General features: G+C 42.8%; 1 protein-coding gene across 4 annotated transcripts in view; it reads left to right on the top strand.

Moving 5' to 3' along the window:
• SMPD3 (sphingomyelin phosphodiesterase 3) overlaps nucleotides 1-19,722 on the top strand; it is a 248,517-nt gene extending 228,795 nt beyond the window's left edge. For all 4 annotated transcript variants that reach the window (XM_043526543.1, XM_007053979.4, XM_043526542.1 and 1 more), the window contains 2 exons: nucleotides 11,415-11,577; nucleotides 15,130-19,722. In XM_043526543.1, coding sequence (XP_043382478.1) covers nucleotides 11,415-11,577; nucleotides 15,130-15,231 — 265 coding nt within the window. In that variant the 3' untranslated portion in view covers nucleotides 15,232-19,722. The remainder of the gene's footprint in view (nucleotides 1-11,414; nucleotides 11,578-15,129) is intronic.
• The last annotated feature ends 713 nt before the right edge of the window (nucleotides 19,723-20,435 follow it).

Raw genomic sequence — 20,435 nt, 5'->3', positions numbered from 1 at the left:
GGGGACAGAAACAGGACTAAGTAAACTCTGGGTTTAACCAACCTTGAATTTTGAGGAAGTTTGGATCGTGACTCCAAAACCTGTGGCTATTAACCATATTATCAAAAGAGGTATGCACTATAAAATTCAAAGCTGGCTAATATTCAGTGAATTCACACCTCTGTATACATTCGGTTTGTTGGAACAGGACAACAAAACAAAGGTCTGAATGCTACTAGACTGGCCCTAACACAGCCTGTTTGAAGATCTCTCCACACCTGACCAGTCCGGTGGACTTGGTACTAACAATGAGGGAACTGGTTGAATAAAATAACTGGCCCAAGAACTACAACTCAACCCAGACTAACCCGGTGAGGTTATGTAGATGCTGTCATAGTAGTAGAAAGCTCCCATAATTCATTGTACATAAACCAACCCGGGGGGGGAGGGGGAGAGAAGATGATCATTACATCAAACATGCCATGGGGTGGGGGGCGGGGGGAAGCTGAGTATCAGCCAATAGTACTGGCCTGTACTTGCAGTTTATTTTCATGGTATGTTTGATTTAGCTATATGTCTTGGGCATGTTCCAACTCACTGCTGCAAAAGACCACTTACCAAAGGCTGACAAAACCTGAGGAGACATTTCTTTAAGGACTATACGAGACCTTAGATAATATACTGTTGAAGCAGTTCCGATGCTAGTTTAGTACTTTGCTGAGCAACATCTTTAACAGACAAGCATGTGCTTGTCCTTTGGACATTGTCTTCATTAGTAGATTGTATAAATCATAACAATAAGTACAGAAGATCCAGCTGCTGCATGGTATCAAAACATACTTTCTACAGAATTTCTGGAAGCAAGTCTATAAATGAAATATACTACAGTGATAATAAGGTTGTTTGAAACTTGGTTAAATATGTGAAACAAGGGTAGACATGAAACTTAAGTAAGTTAAAATTTAGTTGTATGGAACTTACAGATTTTAAAAGGTAAAATCTGTGCCTAGCTTATATTCAACAATTTACAAGCTGTAGCCTGTTTTAGGAACACCTTATTAATCAGCAGTTAGGAGCAGTTATTAAAGGTAAACTTCTCAACAGGCCTCCAAAATCTACAAATCTATTTACATTTGCATATTTGCCTGTGCAAGCCAAATGACCCCTCTCTTACATGCACATTTGCAGGCACATCCATTCAGATGTACAAGATGCAAAACTATCCTGTACTAAAGGCATTTATGCAAGTAAAAGAGGGGTCCAGTTGGCCTGCACAGGCAAATCTGCACATGTAAATATGCATGTGCACATGATTCCCCATTTTTTGGCTCCAGGTGCAGGCAGGGAGACTTACAAACTGGAGCTCCCTAAAATTTTTGTGGATTAATTTTCAAGGGCTCCTTTGGGACAATTTGTCATTGAACAGATTTACTGTTCCTATTAAAATAAAAAACAAATATACAAAAACCCCAACCATAAAAGGAGCTATTTGCATTTAGTAATGAAGGTGGGTCACATTGATAAATGGTTTATAAAGGATTAATACTTATGTTACATACATGAATAGGTGAATAGTATAGATTGTTATAAGCAACCCACTGAACTCTTAATTTATTAGCCATTTATTCAAACATCTGTCATTTATTAACTATCTAGAAACTATTTATGTGCAACCGTAATATAAAGTATGACTGAAAGAAAGGGTTCAGGAGTTTTGTTACAGGATTAAATGAAAGACCTCTTACCTGCCAAGATTAGCATTGGGGTTCTTCTTCTCTTGGAACACTTAGCAATTCCCTCATCCTCTGAAGTCCTCATCCAAAGCCTACTGAAATCAGTGGAAAGAAAAGGAGTACTTGTGGAACCTTAGAGACTAACAAATTTATCTGAGCGTAAGCTTTCGTGAGCTACAGCTCACTTCATTGGATGCATTCAGTGGAAAATACAGTGGGGAGATTTATACACACAGAGATCATGAAACAATGGGTGTTACCATACACACTGTAACAGGAGTGATCAGGTAAGGTGAGCTATTACCAGCAGGAGAGCGGGGGGGTGGGGGGAAACTTTTGTAGTGATAATCAAGGTGGGCCATTTCCAGGAGTTGACAAGAACGTCTGAGGAACTGCGGGGAGGGTGGGAAATAAACATGGGGAAATAGTTTTTACTTTGTGTAATGACCCATCCACTCCAAGTCTTTATTCAAGCCCAAGTTAATTGTATCCAGTTTGCAAATTAATTCCAATTCAGCAGTCTCTCGTTGGAGTCTGTTTCTGAAGTTTTTTTGTTGAAGAATTGCCACTTTTAGGTCTGTAATCGAGTGACCAAGGGGATTGAAGTGTTCTCCGACTGGTTTTTGAATGTTATAATTCTTGACGTCTGATTTGTGTCCATTTATTCTTTTACGTAGAGACTGTCCAGTTTGGCCAATGTACATGGCAGAGGGGCATTGCTGGCACATGATGGCATATATCACATTGGTAGATGTGCAGGTGAACGAGCCTCTGATAGTGTGGCTGATGTGATTAGGCCCTATGAATAGATATGTGGACACAGTTGGCATTGACTTGAATGGACTTTTAATCAGGCCCTAAAGGAGGACAGGGATTTTCATAACTTTTCTGAAAGTGATTTAAGGCTTTAGAGAGGCCATCCCCTATAGGAGGGAAGCATTGGAACTTGGATTCTTCTTCGAGTAGTGTCCCTATGGGTGCTCCACTTTAGGTGTCTGTGAGCCCCTGCACCTCTATTCGGAGATTTTTGGTAGCAGTGTCCCGTTGAGCCCCCGCATGTGCTCTCCCTCCCTCGGGGTCTGCCTCTTAGCACTGGGGGGGAGGACCCCCCTCACTTCCTTCTCTACCGCCTTTGGCCTCTGAGGGAAGGAGCAGTTGTCCCTTCCTTATCTGTGTCATTAGCATAAGTAATGTTTGTTTTGTTACCTTTGTTCTCCCTAAAAGTACTCAGGCTAGTATTTTGTTTTATTTTATTTTATTCCTTTGGTTTAAAAAGAAAAGAGAAAAAGGAAAAGAACTTCACTTTCCTTCCCTGTCTGGGGGCATTCCCCCCCTCTCCCCAGACATCTAGTAGACTCATAATTATTTTCTTTTTCAGTTTAAAAAAAAAAGTAAAGACGATGTTCTTCTTCGTATTCCTCCCTGCTAGGGGAGGACACCCCCTGTCCAGGGGCTTGCCCGGCTCTCTCTGCCCCAAGCGGTGCCTCTCCTGCCAGGAGTCAGTTCCTGTAATGGCCAGACACTCACTGTGACTGGGAGACCCTCACAGAAGTGCTTTACCTGCCACACCTAAAACTGCAGCCTCACAGGAGCTGGGAGCTGAAGTAAAAATTCTTCCCTATGGAGAAAACACTTCAGTCTGCAGGGGACTCCGGTGGGTGTTGACCTCGGATCATCCATGGAGCCTTCACTTCAAAAGGGGTTGAGTGGTGAAGAGGAGGAGAGAGAGAGAAGAAGGAGCCTCCAGTAGACTCCCCCTGGAAAAGCTCCTCCGAGCAATTGGCCAGGCAGAGGGGCGTTCCCCAGTGCGGCCATCTCGGTAGGACAATACCAGCAGAGGAACCTCCTGCTGTGAGCTCAGCTGCCGCTGGGGGTCAGCACCGAAGCTCTGGAAGCTGAAACCTGAGAAGGGGCTTCCTGCTGTGAGCTCTGCCCTGCTCTGAGCTCTGTTCTCCGCACCTACAAGGGGCTTCTGTAAGCTCTGTGCTGCTCTGAGCTCTAATCTGGGCAACTACTGCACCGAGAGGGCACAGTTACAGTACCATCTCTAAAAAAGCAACACAGAGAAGCCCTGCTGTCAGCTGTGCTTCGGCACAGACACACCAGAGGCTTCCACCTTCATGCTCTGAGGCAATGGTACCATCCCCTAAGGAGAGGGGACAGTTACTGTACCATCTCTAAAAGAGCGGCATAGAGAAACCCTTTGGTACCAGATGCAACAAAACTCCCATCTAGGAAGTGTTCTGTACCTTCCCAACCACTGATACCGACTTCAGACACTCCTCCGGGGTTCCGGATGAACCCATGGTAACACAGGTACTCTGATACTCTGGAGACCTGTGGCCTCAGTACCCAGAGAGAGACAATTACCATACTGTCTCTAAAAAAGTAGCACCAACAAACTTTTTGTACTGGGCAAAACTCTCATTTAGGAGTGCTCTGCCCAACTATCGGTACTAACAATGTACCACGGACCCTTCTCTGTGGTACCAAATGAACCTGTGGTACTGCATGAGCTCTGGTACCGTGGAGACCTGATGATTGGGGAAGAGCCACAATCCCCATTACTTGGTACCAGGACCCCGGTATCGAGCACATCCCGGCACCCAGAATCGCTCTTAGCATTGGGCTGTATACTGCCAATACCCCAGTCAGCAGCACCCTTACCCACTGACGAATCTGGCACTGGCAAGGAGAAGATCATTCCCTGGCCCCTCAAGGTGGCCCACCACCACACTACAAGGGTCATCCCCAATTCCATCACGCCAACCGCCCGTGCCTGCCTTCCTGCCTCTTCGTCCCAAGGCCATATTGTAACTCTTCGGGTATATACACGCACATGGCGCGACCGTCTCCGGTGTCTCTCAGGGAGAGTCCACCAGATGGTTTGCTACAACCTGGCACCTGAGCCAGGGCAGGAGAACACCTGAGCCAGGACAGGAAAGAAGGGGGAAGGGGGAAAAAAAAACACCTGAAGAGGAAGCTACCTCTTCAGCACACTTCTCCTCATCTCTCCCAGATGAGACTGTGCTGCCCACCCCTCATCACTAGGTGAAGATTTAAGAACTTTCTGTATCTTATCAAGAGGGTGGCAGACGAGCTGCAGATTCCCTTACAGGAGGTGGCAGATACACATCACAAGTTGGTGGAAATTCTGCACACTACCTTCTCATCTAGAACTGTCCTCCCAATTAATGAGATGATTCTAGATCCTGCCAAAATCATCTTGCAGAGACAGCCTCCATCGCACCAACCAGCAACAGAGTGTAAACAAAAACAACCCTACATCTCTACCCAAAGAGGCAGAGTTTGTTTTCAACATCAGCAACCCAACTCCATCATAGTGGATGTGGTTAATGCATGAAGCAAGCAACATAATGCCAAGTCAACTCCCTATGATCAGGCTTCGCAAGTTGGCGTATTCATCAACGGCATTACTGTTTAGAGTCATAAATTACCAAACTGTCATGGCAAAAACAATTTTGTTAATCTTGGGAAACCCAGGATGTTTCTGAAACATTACTGGAAACACAAAAAGAACAGATTCAGACCATTCTTAGAGAAGGTCAGTTAATAGTTAGACCGGTCCTAGAGACACCACTGGATGTAGCTGTTACAGCTGCCCGCCCAGTCTCCATGACAGTGGTACTGAGGTGGGTTGTGGGGTGTTTTTTTTTTTTTTTTTTTGTTCGCCACACCTCTCTAGATTGCCCAAAGAACTACAGACTTCCAATTTGAAGGGCCAAACTCTTTGCGGAGAAGACAGATTTTCTCTCCACATCCTGAAGGATTCTCAGACCACACTACACTCCCTAGGAATCTACGCTGTGGAACAGAAGAGAAGATATACCTCTCAACCACACCACAGATCACAATCTTCTCAGTACTCACCATCTCTGTGCTGTTATGAGCCACAGTGTAAGAGGCCCAGGTCTCAAAAGTGAGAACAGTCTGTAACCCAGTCCATGACCTCTCAAACTGCCTCTTATAAGCACTTTGAGCTGGTCGGGGGCCTGAACAATGATAGCATCAGCTGCCATCTATACACCTGTCACACCACTCAGAAGTCACCTTACTTCACAGCAGTTAGGACCAGCTCTAGAGCAAAGAGATTGATTTCTAGCCCTGAACTTACAGGGTGCCTACTTCCATATCTCAGTACAATCATCGTGCAGGAGATTTCCTACTGCTTACCTTTGGGGCAGGATCATTATAGGTACAGACTGCTCCACACAGGGTAGTCTCCAAGGTTCACTTCATTGTAGTGGCATACTAACCCCGGTACAGTGACTGGACTTTATCAGCACCAACCTGATGTAGTACAAGCGAGAGTGCTCCTCTTACTACCCACGTTCACCACCCTGGGACACATGTCTCTGTAATATGCTGGGGAGCTCACCTACAAAACAACAAGGTTCAGGACAAATGGCCTTCCACAGAAATGACCTTCCATATCACTCTTTTGGGGCTAGGGGCTGTCAGGAGTGCCTGTGCACAAACTCTGCCTTTCATTTAAAAAAAACAAAAAAAAAACAACAACCCACACACACAAAGGTTATGATAGACTTTATACAAAACATACAGGTCACATTAACTGCCAAGGAGCTGCCAGATCGCCCTCCCTCTGCAAGACAGCATTCAAACTTTGGAATTGATGCACCCATCACAATGTGCTCATCTCAGCTGTCTGTCTACAAGGGATACTGAACGGGATAACCAACAGTCTCAGTTGGAATTTTCTCATGACAATGAGTGTATACTGAATTCACAGGTGTGTCAAGATATAGCCCCCATTGGGGAAACATTCACTAATAGTTGCCCTCATCTTCCCAGTGGACAGGGCCCACTTCTATGTCTTTTCCCAGTTTCCTACCCTATCCAAGATTCTGTTGAAAATTCAACGAAACAAAGCAAGAGTTATTGTGATTGCCCCTCGTGACTATGACAAGTCTGGCTCCCTTACCTGACGTAGATGGCAACGTGCCCTCCTGTTCCTCTGATGTCAGCCCATTCCTCACCCGCTCTCTCAGAACAATGAGCTGACCCTTCACCCCAACCCATGGGTCCTCCGCCTCCAGGCTTGGATCTTTTTGTTCCAAGGCTTAGAAGCAGAATGCTCTGACAAGCTGAAACACATGTTACAACACAACCACAAGTTGACCACTCCACATACCTATCTACAGAATGGAAATGACTCCAAAGTTTGTACCATTCCAAACGGACAGACCCAACCTTTTTTTTCCTCCCTCTGATTTTTTCATGACGTTTTAAACTCTCACTCAGCTCCCTTAAGGTACATCTCATGGCGAAAATGGCTTTCCACTTGGAGTTTGCTCAACCACTAATGCGTAGACTCTTTAAGGGCATTGGAACTCTCTTCCCCCATGTGACACCATCCACTCCAGCCTGGGACTTTAATCTAGTTCTCAGGGCTTGGACTAGACCTCCCTCCGAGTCCAGGGCAACTTGTTCTCTCTTACACCTGTCCATGACGACAGCATTTCTAATTGCCATCACCTCAGCTAGGCACATAGGAGAAATAGCGGCCCTGATGGCACACCCATCATTCACGGCCTTTGTCTTTAAAAAACAAACAACTCTAAGGCTATATCCCAAGTTTCTCCCTACTTTTTCTGCACTTTCCATATGAATCAACAAATCCATCTCCCTGTTTTTTCCCAAAACCACATTGTGACAACTGGGAGACAATTGTGCATATGCTAGATATTAGAAGGACATTAGCATTCTACTTGGACAGGACTAAGGACTTCAGGAAATCCCCTAAACTCTTCCTTTCATCCACAGAAAGATAAACTCTGTGATAACTCCTCAAAGACTATCCAAATGGGTCTCTAGTTGCATTAATTGCTTAGCAAGGGCGCAACTTGCTTCCGTCCATACACACTCCATGAGATCAGTTCCTACCTCAATCACATTCCATAGGGATACCCCTATCTCCCCAATCTATAGAGTAAGGATTGAGGCCTCTGTCCAAACTTTTTGCAGAACATTATGCGATCACTGAATATTTGGCCGCTGACACCATCTTCGACTCCACAGTACTCTCTGAAGTAAAAGACTCCGCTCCGAAGTCCCAGCCTCCAGTGGTGGGTACTGCTCCGGAGTCACCTAAAGTGGAGTACCCATAGGGACACTACTCGAAGAAGAAGAGGAAGTCACTCATCTTGTGCAGTAACAATGGTTCTTCAAGATGTGTGTCCCTATGGGTGCTCTACAACCCACCCACCTCCCCTCTACTTTGGAGTTCTCTATAGGGCTCTGTGGTAGAAGGAAGTGATGGGGGGTTCTCCTGTGCAGTGCTAAATAGCCTCGAGGCAGACCACGAGGGAGGGAGAGCACATGCGCGGCTCAACGGGACAGTGCTATCGAAAATCTCCAATTAGAGGTGCAGGGGCACACAGACACCTAAAGTGGAGCACCCATTCGGGTACAAATCTTGAAGAACCATCATTACTGCACAAGGTGAGTAACTTCCTCTTCAGGCCTTGGCCAGTGATTTGCAGGTACTATTAATAACATTTATCTGTAACTTTAGAATCCACATTACATTAATGATTTTAGATTGATTAGATTTTTAAAAGCATTTTAATTAACTTTTACAAAGCTCATTCATAACTGATATGCATAGAGAATCTAAAATGGTATCATCAGCATAAAGATGGAGAGGAGCTTCCAGCTGTCCGACTTATATTGTTAATGTAGATGGGAAACCAGATTGGGCTTAAAATAGATGCTTGCAGAAACCCTTCAGTAATAAAATTTGGCTGTGATATAAACCCATCCAATTTAACAAACTGTTTATATTGGCATAGGTAGCTCTGGAAACAGTTCAGCAAATCACAATCAATGCCAGTCTCCTACAGTCTATTAATAAAATCACCGTCCACATCATTAATTGCTTTAGACGAGTCAATGAAGGTACAGCACAGACTTGTCCCTTATTAAAAGGATAAGTAATGGGAACTATCATATGAGTTAGAACAAGCCTGACCCCCTCATTAGAAGAATATAATAAGCATAAATAGTGAGCAAGCTGTTTATTAACTAATCTTTCCGTAAAACTGGGACAAGTTAATAAGGTAGATATTGATCTTTTACAACTTGGACTCTACATTGCACTATTGTTCAGAGGTGAACACACTTCCATTTTGAAAGAGCCTTAGCTGTAAAGCTGAGCTTTTAATTTAGGGCAAGTAATTTCTTCTCTCAGAAGGTGAAAATTACCCTGATTCAGAGGGCCAACACAAGGCCATCTGCATCATTTAAACACCACACAAGGTCTGTGGGGGTGGGGTGGCGGGTGGAGTATTCACTGGTTTTACAGAAGTACCGGAGCTCTATACTGGAACAAGGTCTCCATAGTCCAGCACAGAAGGCCGCATTAGGGACCAGGCAAGAGATGGGATTCAGATCTACATTTATGAAGATTCAGTGGCCCCAATGCAATGTGTGTGGAGAGTGTGTGGCCCACAATTCCATGCCACAAGCTGGAACAACATCAGCAGAAGGGCTATGGGGCCTACACAGTTTCCTGCCCCCCTGGGTTGTGGGATGGCTTACCCAAGCTTTGTGCAGGTGGAGTGAAATTGACTCCAGAATGTCAGATACCAGATCACATTCTCTCACTCATGTATCATACTTTTTGCAGGTGTTGTTTTACTGTGTGGATTCATCAAACAGTCTGATATTCAGTATTAAAAATGAGCTGTGTGGATTAGTTGTGATTGGCCACTATAGTCACATGCTCTAATTGGAGGAGTCATAAATTTTGTAATAGGCAAGAAGGTTTTTAAAAAAAGCCTCCTGGGGGTATTAAATCTCTCAAGGAAAAAAGATTCGGAAGATTTTTTTAAAACCCTTTCTCCTTCCTGTGTCCTAGGTCCTATCTGAGGCATCAGCCCTATAAAGTTTAGATTGCTGTGTATATCATATTGGCATAACTTATTACATTCACATGGAGTAGTTATGTGCTACTTCTGTGGCATGGCATACACCCTGCTGTATCAAGCAGCATCCCCTCACATATAAATTATACGAATTTTACTGAGCATACAAATTTAAAATTCATTGTCCTGGAGTATTTGAGATGAAAATTCCTTTTCCATAAACATTTGTGCAGATAACTCAGTCACTGAAACGGTCACAGGAAGTGAATATAAAAGTGTGTGTGTGTGTCCCCATCGCAGTATTTGTCCAGCTCTGCGCAGCTTTTGCTCAACTTCATTATTTAATTTGCGCTTCCCAAGTCTGCGTGGGCTGCTGCTTTTCAATAGAGGTCAGCTTGATTATAGCCAGATCACTTTCTTGAATCTAAATGAGACTTTCACAAAGAGCACAATTTTCAGAAACAAGCTGTAGAATGAACAATCTGACTCTCCATGTAACAGGATCAGAATGTTTAATAAGCTAATTTAACACAATTAAATTACATGACAGTCCAAATTTGAAACATCCTATATGAAAGAAAATTTCCCTTTATAAGATGGTTACTAAAAATAATCTGTCTGGTCTTAGATAACTATCAGAACATTCATATTTAAATTAATCAGAGGAAACAAATGAACTGCAATACATTTATATTCCATAGACTTAATAATCCACCATAACATGGTATGGTTCGCTATTACCTTGTAAAGGTGGGTAAAGTGCTTCTTATAAGAATCAACTTTAGCCAATTATAATTTGCATTTACTCCCAACTTGCCAAAAAACTAAACTGTCCTCTTAAGTGTTGCAGTTCTTGCCTTCTCCCAGTTCAGATTCTTTTGAAGGAGGGAATTTTGAGAGATGATGATAAAACCAGGGACTATTTTTCTTCCTAACATCAAATCATTTCATAAGAGTCCTGTACTTGTCACCTTTAACACACACACACACACACAAACACTAACTACTAAACCCTTTCATGATCATTTTAAAAAGCCAGGACATCAAAATGTCATTTTTTTTCTCAAGATGAATTTAAAGGCTTTGTACCTGCTAGGACCCAAGTTCATGGCTCAGTGTTTCTGCTGCAACAGTTGATGATGTAGCTTAATGATGTAATCAACTTTTACAAGGGAAACCACAGACCTCTGAGCTCAGGTTCTGGCAGGTAAGTAAAGTAAATCATTTTCAACTACTTGGTTTTGGAAATCATTTGTTTGTACATTGTAGCCCAGATTTTCATAAGATTGCATGCACAAAAGGGTGTACCTATCTGCATGCCTAAATTAACACTCAAAATTTCTGTGATTGCACGTGCTGATGACCAGTTAAGTTTGATAGCCTGCAAATGGAGTTGCTGCAGGTATCTGCAAATGCAGTAATTGTATATACCAAATTCACATGGTGGATCTTTATACCAATATTCTACTTTCCTTCCCAATGCAAAACTCCTAGTGACATCAGGGTCAGATCCACACACATAGTGGGATATCAGTATTGAGACTCATTGTGAGAACGTCCAAGCAGAACTGTCCCCTCAGTCAGCTGTAGATTAATATAATCTTATGCTGTAATGCATTCCTGAAATAATGGATTTCACTCCACTACTATTTACACTGTAGACTCCTCCGGACAGCATATAACGCAATGTGCGTGTGGGGAGGGGGGGCTGCATTAAAAATACTGACGATAGCTTATTCTACACATGGGGTAGAGCTGGGAGATATTTAACAGGTTTGTGTTTTTTGTAAACCAGGGTGCTGGAAAGTGAAGAAGGGAGGAAAGGATACATGGTCTATCCCACCAGCAAGAACCATAGTTCAAGTCAAAAGGGGAGGAAGGCATCACTAAAAGGCAGTGGGAGGAGGATTGACTACATGCTTTACACAGAAGACGGTGTCTACCTGGAATGGAAAGTGGTGAGTTCTACCGTGAAGTGAACTGTAACTCAGAATGTAAAGTGCTTGGATGGCACATAAGGCCCTGCAGATTTGTGCATAGGGCTAAATTCAAACTCACATCTCCAAAGGGAACTCACCATTCAGACCCTCTCTCCTGCTTCTGTCCTGGGAGGTCTGGGACTTCTTGGAAGTGAGAGGTGGTGGCTTGGAAGTGGGGTGGGGTAAAGAGGTTAACCAGCTACTTAAGTGTTTAAGCAGCCTAAGATAATGTTTGCCAAACTTCCATGAGCATGGGCTCTGTGCAAGAACGCATCAGATCTCAAAAATAGCCTCAGTTCAAATGGGTTTGATTCTAATATCTCACATAGCACCAGTAAGTACATCCTTTACTTTACCTTATTTCATGTTTATATAGTGACTAGCATAATGGAGTCCAGTCTTGGTAGGAGCCGCTAGGGTGGTAGGATTATTAGCTACAGTAATACAGATAATACTGCATACGGATTCTTGGAAAGTGGAAGGATGTTACAAAATAAAAATGGGAATTTTTTCCCCTCCAGCCTTAAATTTGGCAGGGGTAATTTTGTGGGGCAGAAGGTGCTTTGTCTTATGCCCTCTAGCATTACTCTCTAGTTTTTCATTTGATGGTCACCAATTTTTGAACTTTTTGCAAAACCTTATAGAATATCCTGGCCAGTGTAACACGATGATGATGATAAAATAAAACACTGTACTTCCAATGCACCGTGAATCTGGGAGGCCCTCAAAGTAATATTAAACCTGTTTGCTATGTGATACTATATGCGGAGCTGATAAAGCTGCCTATTCTTAAGGCTGCCCAAAATGTCTCATTATAAGGCCACTGAATGAGGCAGAAGGAAAAAAATGTGATTGCATACTTAAATATTATCATAATGTATGCGCACAAGGGAGCCAAATTAAGATGGCATGTAGTTTTTTGTGAAATGATATAGTTGGTGCAGATAGGGGCACCCTATGATGCCCGCAGCCATATGCACAGTATGAATAGTGCATACCACTGGCAGTGGTGAGGAAGAGCGGCACGGATAGCCCCGCTGCCCACTCAGGTTTGGCCTGGCAGCCCTTCAATCATGTCTTTTTGGCCAAAATTAAGTGAGCAGCATTGGGACCACAGTGCACAGGGGTTGCAGCACTCCTCAGATTTTAGCCTGTGGCTCCTTCGTCATGATGGAGGGGCTAAAATTTGAGTGGCATTATGACCCCTGTACACGTAATGTAGGGGCTGTGGGGCAAAAAGTGAGTTGTGTGGGGACGTCTTGTGCAGCATGTCGCAACACCAGTTTGGCCCTACTGTACCACCCCATTTGCTCCATCATGAGAGAGGGGCCATGGAGCCAAACCTGAGTGGGTAGTGGGTGACCAACACTGCTGCTTTGGGGCCAGCTCCCGCACTAGGGCTCCCGGCCACACATGGAGCCTCCCCCTTCTTCTAGAAGCCTGTGTCCCTCCTCAGAGATGGGAAGTGACACTGCACCTGGGCAGGCCGGGCTGCAAGGTGGGGGCTAAGTGGGGCACAGATTTGGTGGATGAAGCACTGGAATCAGCAGCTGCATTGGGGATGGCTCCACAGAGATAGATGGTGGAAAAATTGTTGGGGCATCCCTGGAAACATCAGTAGTTAAAGTTGCTCCAACACTTCCCATCAGAAGGCCCTGGTTTTGGTTCCTTATGATTTTGCCAAACTTCAGTCAATTTGGGCTGACATTCTCTGTGCCAGATGTCAGCCTGATGGAATTTTTTTGGGAAAAAAAAATAGTTCAGCTCTTTCGGAGATGGAGGTGAGGGGAAAATACTTGGTTTTGTCCGGGTTAAAGGATTTGCATAGCCATTTTGTTGACAAGCGCTAGCTCCTCCATGCTTTGAAGCAAGAGTTTGTGATTTGACCATGGGGAGGAAGAGGTGTGTGCCTTTTGCCATTCCTGTGAACAGCTATCCAAATTATGAGCCTCTGAAAGTCTCAGTTCACAGATGCTCACAGGCTCATTAAAGTTTGGCAGCCAAACTGTCTGAAGGTTCTGTTTGCACTGGGCATGCACCACTCAAGGGCTGTGGGGACTGAGCAGGACTTTCCCTGCTATTGTTCCTCCTGGCTGCTGGGGACCATTGTGACACAGGTCCAGAACTGGGAGCAGAGAGACAGTGTCTCCTGTGCTCTGAATATCTCAATGATCCTGCTGCTGAAGCCTGGGCATAGGAGGAGGAATCAACTTGACTTGAATTCAGAGGGGTCAGGAGATGTGGAGGGGAGAGCCTGGGATGAGGACTGGGACAAAGACAGATTGGAGGGCCAGGTGGCAGAAGGCGCTGTAATAAACTAGAGTACACTCCTCCAAATCTGGAACTGAAAACAGTATTCCTGAGTCTCAGTATTCTTCTAAAGCAGTCATTCCCAAACTTTAACAGCCCGCGAACCCCTTTCACTAAATTGTGAAATCTCGTGAACCCCCTCCTAAAAATGAATATTTCCAGGGATTTAAGTTTAAATTTTCTCCGCACTCCATGGGGCTCCTGCTGCTGAACCCCGTTGACCGCCCCAGTCATCTCTGAGCTCGGGCTGCAGGTCCCGCTGACTGCCGGGGCTCAGGCTGCCTGTCCCGCTCTCCGTGGGGCTCGGACTGCCAGGCCCACGCGGAGCGCTGGGGTTCGGGCGGCCGGCTCCCCTGCTGATGGGGGTAGGGCTCGGGCTGCCAGCCCCAACTGCCCAGCCCCACTCCCCCTGGGGCTCAGCCTGTCTGCCCTGCAACCAGGTCCCACCTGCTGCCTTCAATGCCCAGGATCCTCTGGCCGCCATTAGTGAAATTTTTCTAGCAAATCCCCTGTAATGTTCTGTGAACCCCAGTTTGGGAACGACTGTTCTACAGCTAGCAGATAGCTTTGATGCCCACTGGCAAAATGTGTGCCGTATCTCCCACTAGTGGCTGGCCACAGAGTTTGTCAACTTACTAGTGCTATCAAGTGTTCCTCAAGTAACAGAGGTCTGTGACATAGATTAAAAGTTCTAACCCTGTTGACACCAATATGGTTACACATGACAAACTTTGTTTTTGCCTGTTTGCTGCCTTTTTCTTTTTCTTTTTTTTTAAGGACACAGGAAGTTACATTAAAGAAGGTTTAGGTTGCTAAGCACTCATGAGTTAGGAAATTGCCAAAATTAAGATTGTCTCTGCAGCCTTAAATTCAGTCTCCTCATACATATGCAATATGACAGTCCTGAATTACATAAGCACTTGCTATTTTCCCCCAAACAGGATACCTGTCTCATCCAGTAGGTGTGTATATATTACAGGTGTAACCTTTGCACTCCAGCAGACAGAACCCCACCCCCAGAGCACTGATTACACTCTCCCCTGGAGCTTTCTGTGGCAGCTTACTCCACCTCTAGCACAGTGGAGCCCTCTACATCCATGGAATCAGGGAGATGGTTTTGGGCTTAAGAAAGTAAGCTGGGAGGAGATGTAGAAAATCTAAGCCTGGTGCATTCTGAATACCTTGCATTGATTTTTGCACTCCCCTTTTGTTCCTTTGCAGGAAGTGGAAGAGTTCAACTTTATTACACAGTTAGCAGGTTTGACAGACCACCTGCCAGTTGCTATGCGTCTGATGGTATCTACAGGGGAAGAGGATTCTTAAAACTGACCAGTTTAGACAGAAGATTAGAAGAGGGAAGTTTCAGTTTATGACTTATATCAGAGGATAGGAAAGAACTTTTCTGGTGCCACGTTAGAAAAGATTACTAGACCTGACCCAGGCTACCCCCCACAACTCAACTGGCTTTCAAGTTCCTCTCAGAATGTACCAGCATTGGAGGATATAAAGGGAAGAAATTGTGTGGGTTGGGACCAATAACAAACCACTGTCACAAGTTGGTCAGGCAACAGGGCAGGGCTGTATCTCAACGCTTTCACTGTGGACTGTAAGGAACCAAGATGGAAGTCCTTATTCCTTTTGAACCAGTGCCATTCTTACTAAACCATGTTTTTATACTAATATATAGCACAATTTAGTTTGTAATCCGTCTGTGAGTTAGTGCTGCTCAATGGATTTTTGCATAATATCTTTGTAAAACTAAGCTAAAGCTTTTTTTTTCTTTTCTTTTTCCAAGCCTGTTAATGTCGTAGTAGCATGCCTGCATCAGTAGCATGCGCCCGCATTGCATGCCACTCTAAGATAGTAGTCATTAAGATACCATGGGGAAATAAGACTAGAAATGGGAATTCAAAATCAGAAACTAGCCAAAGAAAAGCATTCTGGGACTGGCTAAACATTTTCCAACCAACTTGATGGGCTTCAAAACAAAAATCTGTATCCAATTGGCAAATAAGAATCTTACTTTTTCAGAGTCCTCCATTTAAGGATTATGATTAAAAATCAGACATTAAAGTTTAAGAATCCAGTCCTGCAATCCTTACTCCAACTATATTCCCATTAAAATCAACAAGAGTTTTGCCTGAGTAACAGCTCCAGAATAGAGCCCAAAGTTTGCTATTCACAGGATATCACTTTTACTTTAAAAAGGGGACCATATTCTCTCTCAATGTCATAGGCTTCCTTTCCCACATTTAGGGCAGTTCTGATTTACAGTATACGGTAACAGAATATTATGGTCATTTTGAATAGATTCACGTGGTACCATTGATAATACCAGAGTCAATTCACTGCCCTGACTGGATACAATGAATAAGGAAGGCTTGTAACAAACATGTGAGACATAGGGAAAACAAAAGACGCGACTATTTCAGAGAACAGATGAAGAAAGCAGAGTGTGATTGACAAAAGACTGGTTAGGACTCTGATTTTCAAAGTAACAAAAAGTGGCGGCGGAAGAAAGAAAGAATGGGGAATTGAAATGTGAAGACTTTTGTAAAGGAGAACTCTCCTCCTGAACTGAAAATAATTTTTAATGTATGGAACAAAACCCTGCATTCTTTGTGCCCTCAGTCTTCGAGACTTGGCCAGTTAATTTGTATATTTTTGGTGGTGGTTTTCTCTTTCCACTGCACAAACATGTACATCAGCCCCTCCGTTAGCAGCGAGTTCTCTCTTTATTGTCCTATCCCAGTACCCTACCCTTTTCCCCTCCCTTCCTCCCCTACTCGTAATTAAAAAGGGGATTCATATCTGAGCTTCTTGGCCCTTTGTCCATTTAGGGATGTAAAATGGGGCACGAGCAAAGGAGGGGATGGAAGCAAAGGCGAACACCACACTGAAGAAATAGGCTTTTGTTCCTAGGGAGAAGAGTATCCTACTCAAAAGGATACCTCTGGGCCCACACAATCCACTAATTACCTGTTGCTCTTTAATCCAAGCCATTGCTCTGTTTTTACAGTGTTTTCCCTATTCTCTACTATATATATATATATATATATATAAGTTTTTAAAGGAAAAATAAATATTGAATTTACATCTCATCTGGGCCCAAACATGCACCAGTTTGAACAATTTTTAGCCAACCTGATACAAACATCCTTGTGAATACTTATTGTGCTTCAGTTTAAACCTGCTACAGACTTAAACGAAACTGAAATAAGCCTGTTTAAAACAGAAATGAGTGCATGCAGATTCTTGCATCAGTTTAACTACCTAAATTTAAAAACCAAACACTCAGTTAAACCTGTGTCACTCTGCATGCAGAGAAGCCCTTAGTGTTAATGAAAGAAACAGACGGATATCACTGGCTAGAGCCAGGCAGGTGCTAGCAAGTTTTCTCCCTCACACTGCTTTGCCATTGCACCTCAATCTTGACCCGTCACATCCCTCATTTTCCAGTTCTGGGCTCCTTTGAACACATACTGCCTCTCACAACTGAATTGTGCCAAACTGCATGGGGGTTTGTGACATACAACAAATGGAGACTAGACAGAGACCAAATTTAGCCCCCCTTTTGGTCTAAACAAGAATTGAAACCAAGTGCCAAGAGGTAGAAGTCTGAAGCACTAATTATTTCTCTCCGTATACAGAGTGTGTGTGCACAGTTTCCTGCTTTCTTAGCTCTGCAGTTAACTTAGAAAGACTTTGAAAAAAATGCTCGTAATCCTATTTTCTATCTTGCTTGTATTTTATTAACGTTTTTAAGAAAAAAAACAACAGTACCAATGGCAATTTGTGTACTGCCCAGCAGCTATGCTGCCATATTGCTATCAGTAGTAGAACTAAATCTGAGGTTCAGTATTTTTAATAGCTTTCCTAACAGTGTAAATTAGTTTGATATCAAATTCACTGAGTATCAGTTACAGTTGCTGAATTTATTGACACAGTGTGGGATGTAAACATAAACAATTACTGCCAAACAATGTTATGCTATTTACAGTAAAAACTAATGATGTCTAAATTACTTTCAGTTTAGTTCTGTGAAGTCATGCTGACTCTAAAACACAGGCACTTTCCTTGCCCTTTTGGGATATGATGAGAGATCTTTTCAATTTTGAAATAAGCAGTTTCTTAGATTTTGACGTTCTTAATTTTTCAGTGCTCTCTGTTTTTAATTGTTGATTAATGGATAGTTGTAAAACAGTCTCTATTTAAAACAAAACAAAACACACCAACTAACCAGTATAGTTAGTTGTTACTAATCTTACAGATCTAACTTTGCAAGAGGATGATGCTGGGAGGTACAGTATTGTGACTCCATTGTACAAATGCTCTTTGCTTTATTGCATCGATCCTGTGCCTTCTGATGCCTTGATACACTTGAAGGATTTAGAAATACATTTAGAAGATTGTAGAACACACACTTCGCACTCCAGAGGACAGTGTGCCATGTGAAAGAGGAACAGAAACCATTTTCTCCACACTGACTCAAAAAGAACCACTCAGTAATTCTGTTGGCAGAATATTGATCCAAAAAGGCCTTAGAACCCAGGTCATGTGATGGGATATTTTTATTTTCCTTACTTTTTTTAAAAAATAACTACCACAGGAAATTAAGATGCAAGCAATTCTTCTAAAATAAATTCCAGCCTGATTAAGGACAGCATGACTAGCCCCATTAGCAATATATGATTTACAAAGGGTTTGAGTTAAACTTTCAAGAGCTACTCACCCTATTGGGCATAGGAACTTCAGGTATCTCCAAAGAGTGGGTGATAATACTTCTTTGTGTTTAATAATGTAGCATCATTGAACATCAGTACTATTTCTTTATGGGATGACTATGGACATTTTAGCAGAAGTGTCACCTCATGGCTTTTTAAAAAGACATAATACACACATGCCCTGAAGCTTCAACTTCTGCTTTTATTACACTCAATTCTCATTTTACAAGTAATTTCAGAAGAACAGGAGAAAGTTTATACACATTTAAGGAACAAAGGATAGCATTTTAAAAAAGGCCTAAGGGTGTTAGGCACCCAAATCCTATTGGCTTTCAATGGGAGATGGATGCCTAACTCCCTTAGGCCTTCGAAAATGCAAGCCCAAAAGAACAGTCTCTAGCCTTTCGGGGCTCGTTCAGATCTGGTTAATCTGTGCATTATTTGTTTGCCTGCCTGGGGCTCTGAAAGGCATCACTGGACTATATGCGATCAAATGAGATACCGTGCTACAGCCTGCATCAAGCACTGAGGAAGAGTGCTTGTGACATTATGGCTGAATTCCACATAGTGTAATGTTATACTTATGACAGTTATATTTTGGCTAATGTATTCTGATGGAGTTGGCATAGTATGTAGTTAGACTCAGAAATGGGCTGCTCAATAAAGGTGACCTAATAAAGGTGAATTGTACTCAATATTGGCTTCAAGAAGAACTGCAGGTACTCTGCATCCTGCTGAACTGAGATCTGCATCTGCGGTTACTTTGAGGAGAGGATGTTGCCTAATAAAAATTCTCTTTTACACCTCACTGCAATATCTTGTCCCAGTAGTTGTGACAGCCAGTCCCTGACTCCTACCTGTTGGATAAAGCATGAAAATTTACAATGGGGCCTGCAATTATTTTTCTTTAAAAAAAAATTATTTTTTTTTAAATTGCACTTGTCCAGTGATTCAAATTAAACAGATCTGACTGTCCTCAGATTAATATGAGCAGCTCTCAGGCCACTTTTGGTTGGCCTGAGTTCAGCCCAGCTCAGAAAGTTATTTTTTCCACTCTCCTTCTGGGTCAAGAGGGATGAGAGAAGAGGAACACATAGGAGTCTAGAGTGATGAAGAATTCCTGGCTCTCCTCCGTCATGACGATGGTCACTAAAAATAGGTATTAAGATTGTTTGTCCATAACCATCTTGTTTTAAATATGACTATTAATCTTGATGTTTTTAAAATATTGTATTAATGCTGAGGTTTAGAAACCCAATATAAAAATAACTTTTTTATTTCAATGATTTTTTTGGTATTGTATCCTTCTGGGACCTAATGTTTTTATATGGTAAGCACACACCTGACATTTTGTTATAAATGTATAAAAAACAAGAAACCAAACGTTCATTGTTTTCTTTGCCTGTAAGAAAACCACAGTCTTACACCTGATAAAAACCAGATATTTTGGGGGTAAAAAAGCTTTTTTCTTTACTGGTGCTGAAAGGAATTAATGGTTGATGCAAACAAGATAATAAAATTTCAAGGCTCAAACATTTCTCTGCAGTCCATTTATTACTTTGGTTTCAATGTGTTGGAGTCTAAAAATATTAATGCTGAAAAGAGTCTAATGCAGCTGATAGAACTATGATTCTTTATTAAGTTTTCCTATGTAGTCTCATCATGTTGTCATTATTTATATTATAGTAATATCTACTCTGCCCAACAGAGATTCCACTGTGCTAGGCACTGTACAAACACATAGGAAGACATTAGTTCCCATCATGAAGAGCTCAGCAATCTAAACTGCTAAAGAAAGGGAGA

This window comes from Chelonia mydas, chromosome 12 (assembly GCF_015237465.2).
Source record: "Chelonia mydas isolate rCheMyd1 chromosome 12, rCheMyd1.pri.v2, whole genome shotgun sequence".
NCBI classification, from domain to species: Eukaryota; Metazoa; Chordata; order Testudines; family Cheloniidae; genus Chelonia; species Chelonia mydas.
Note: the sequence above shows the minus strand (reverse complement) of the source record. Positions and strands in the feature narration are given on the sequence as shown.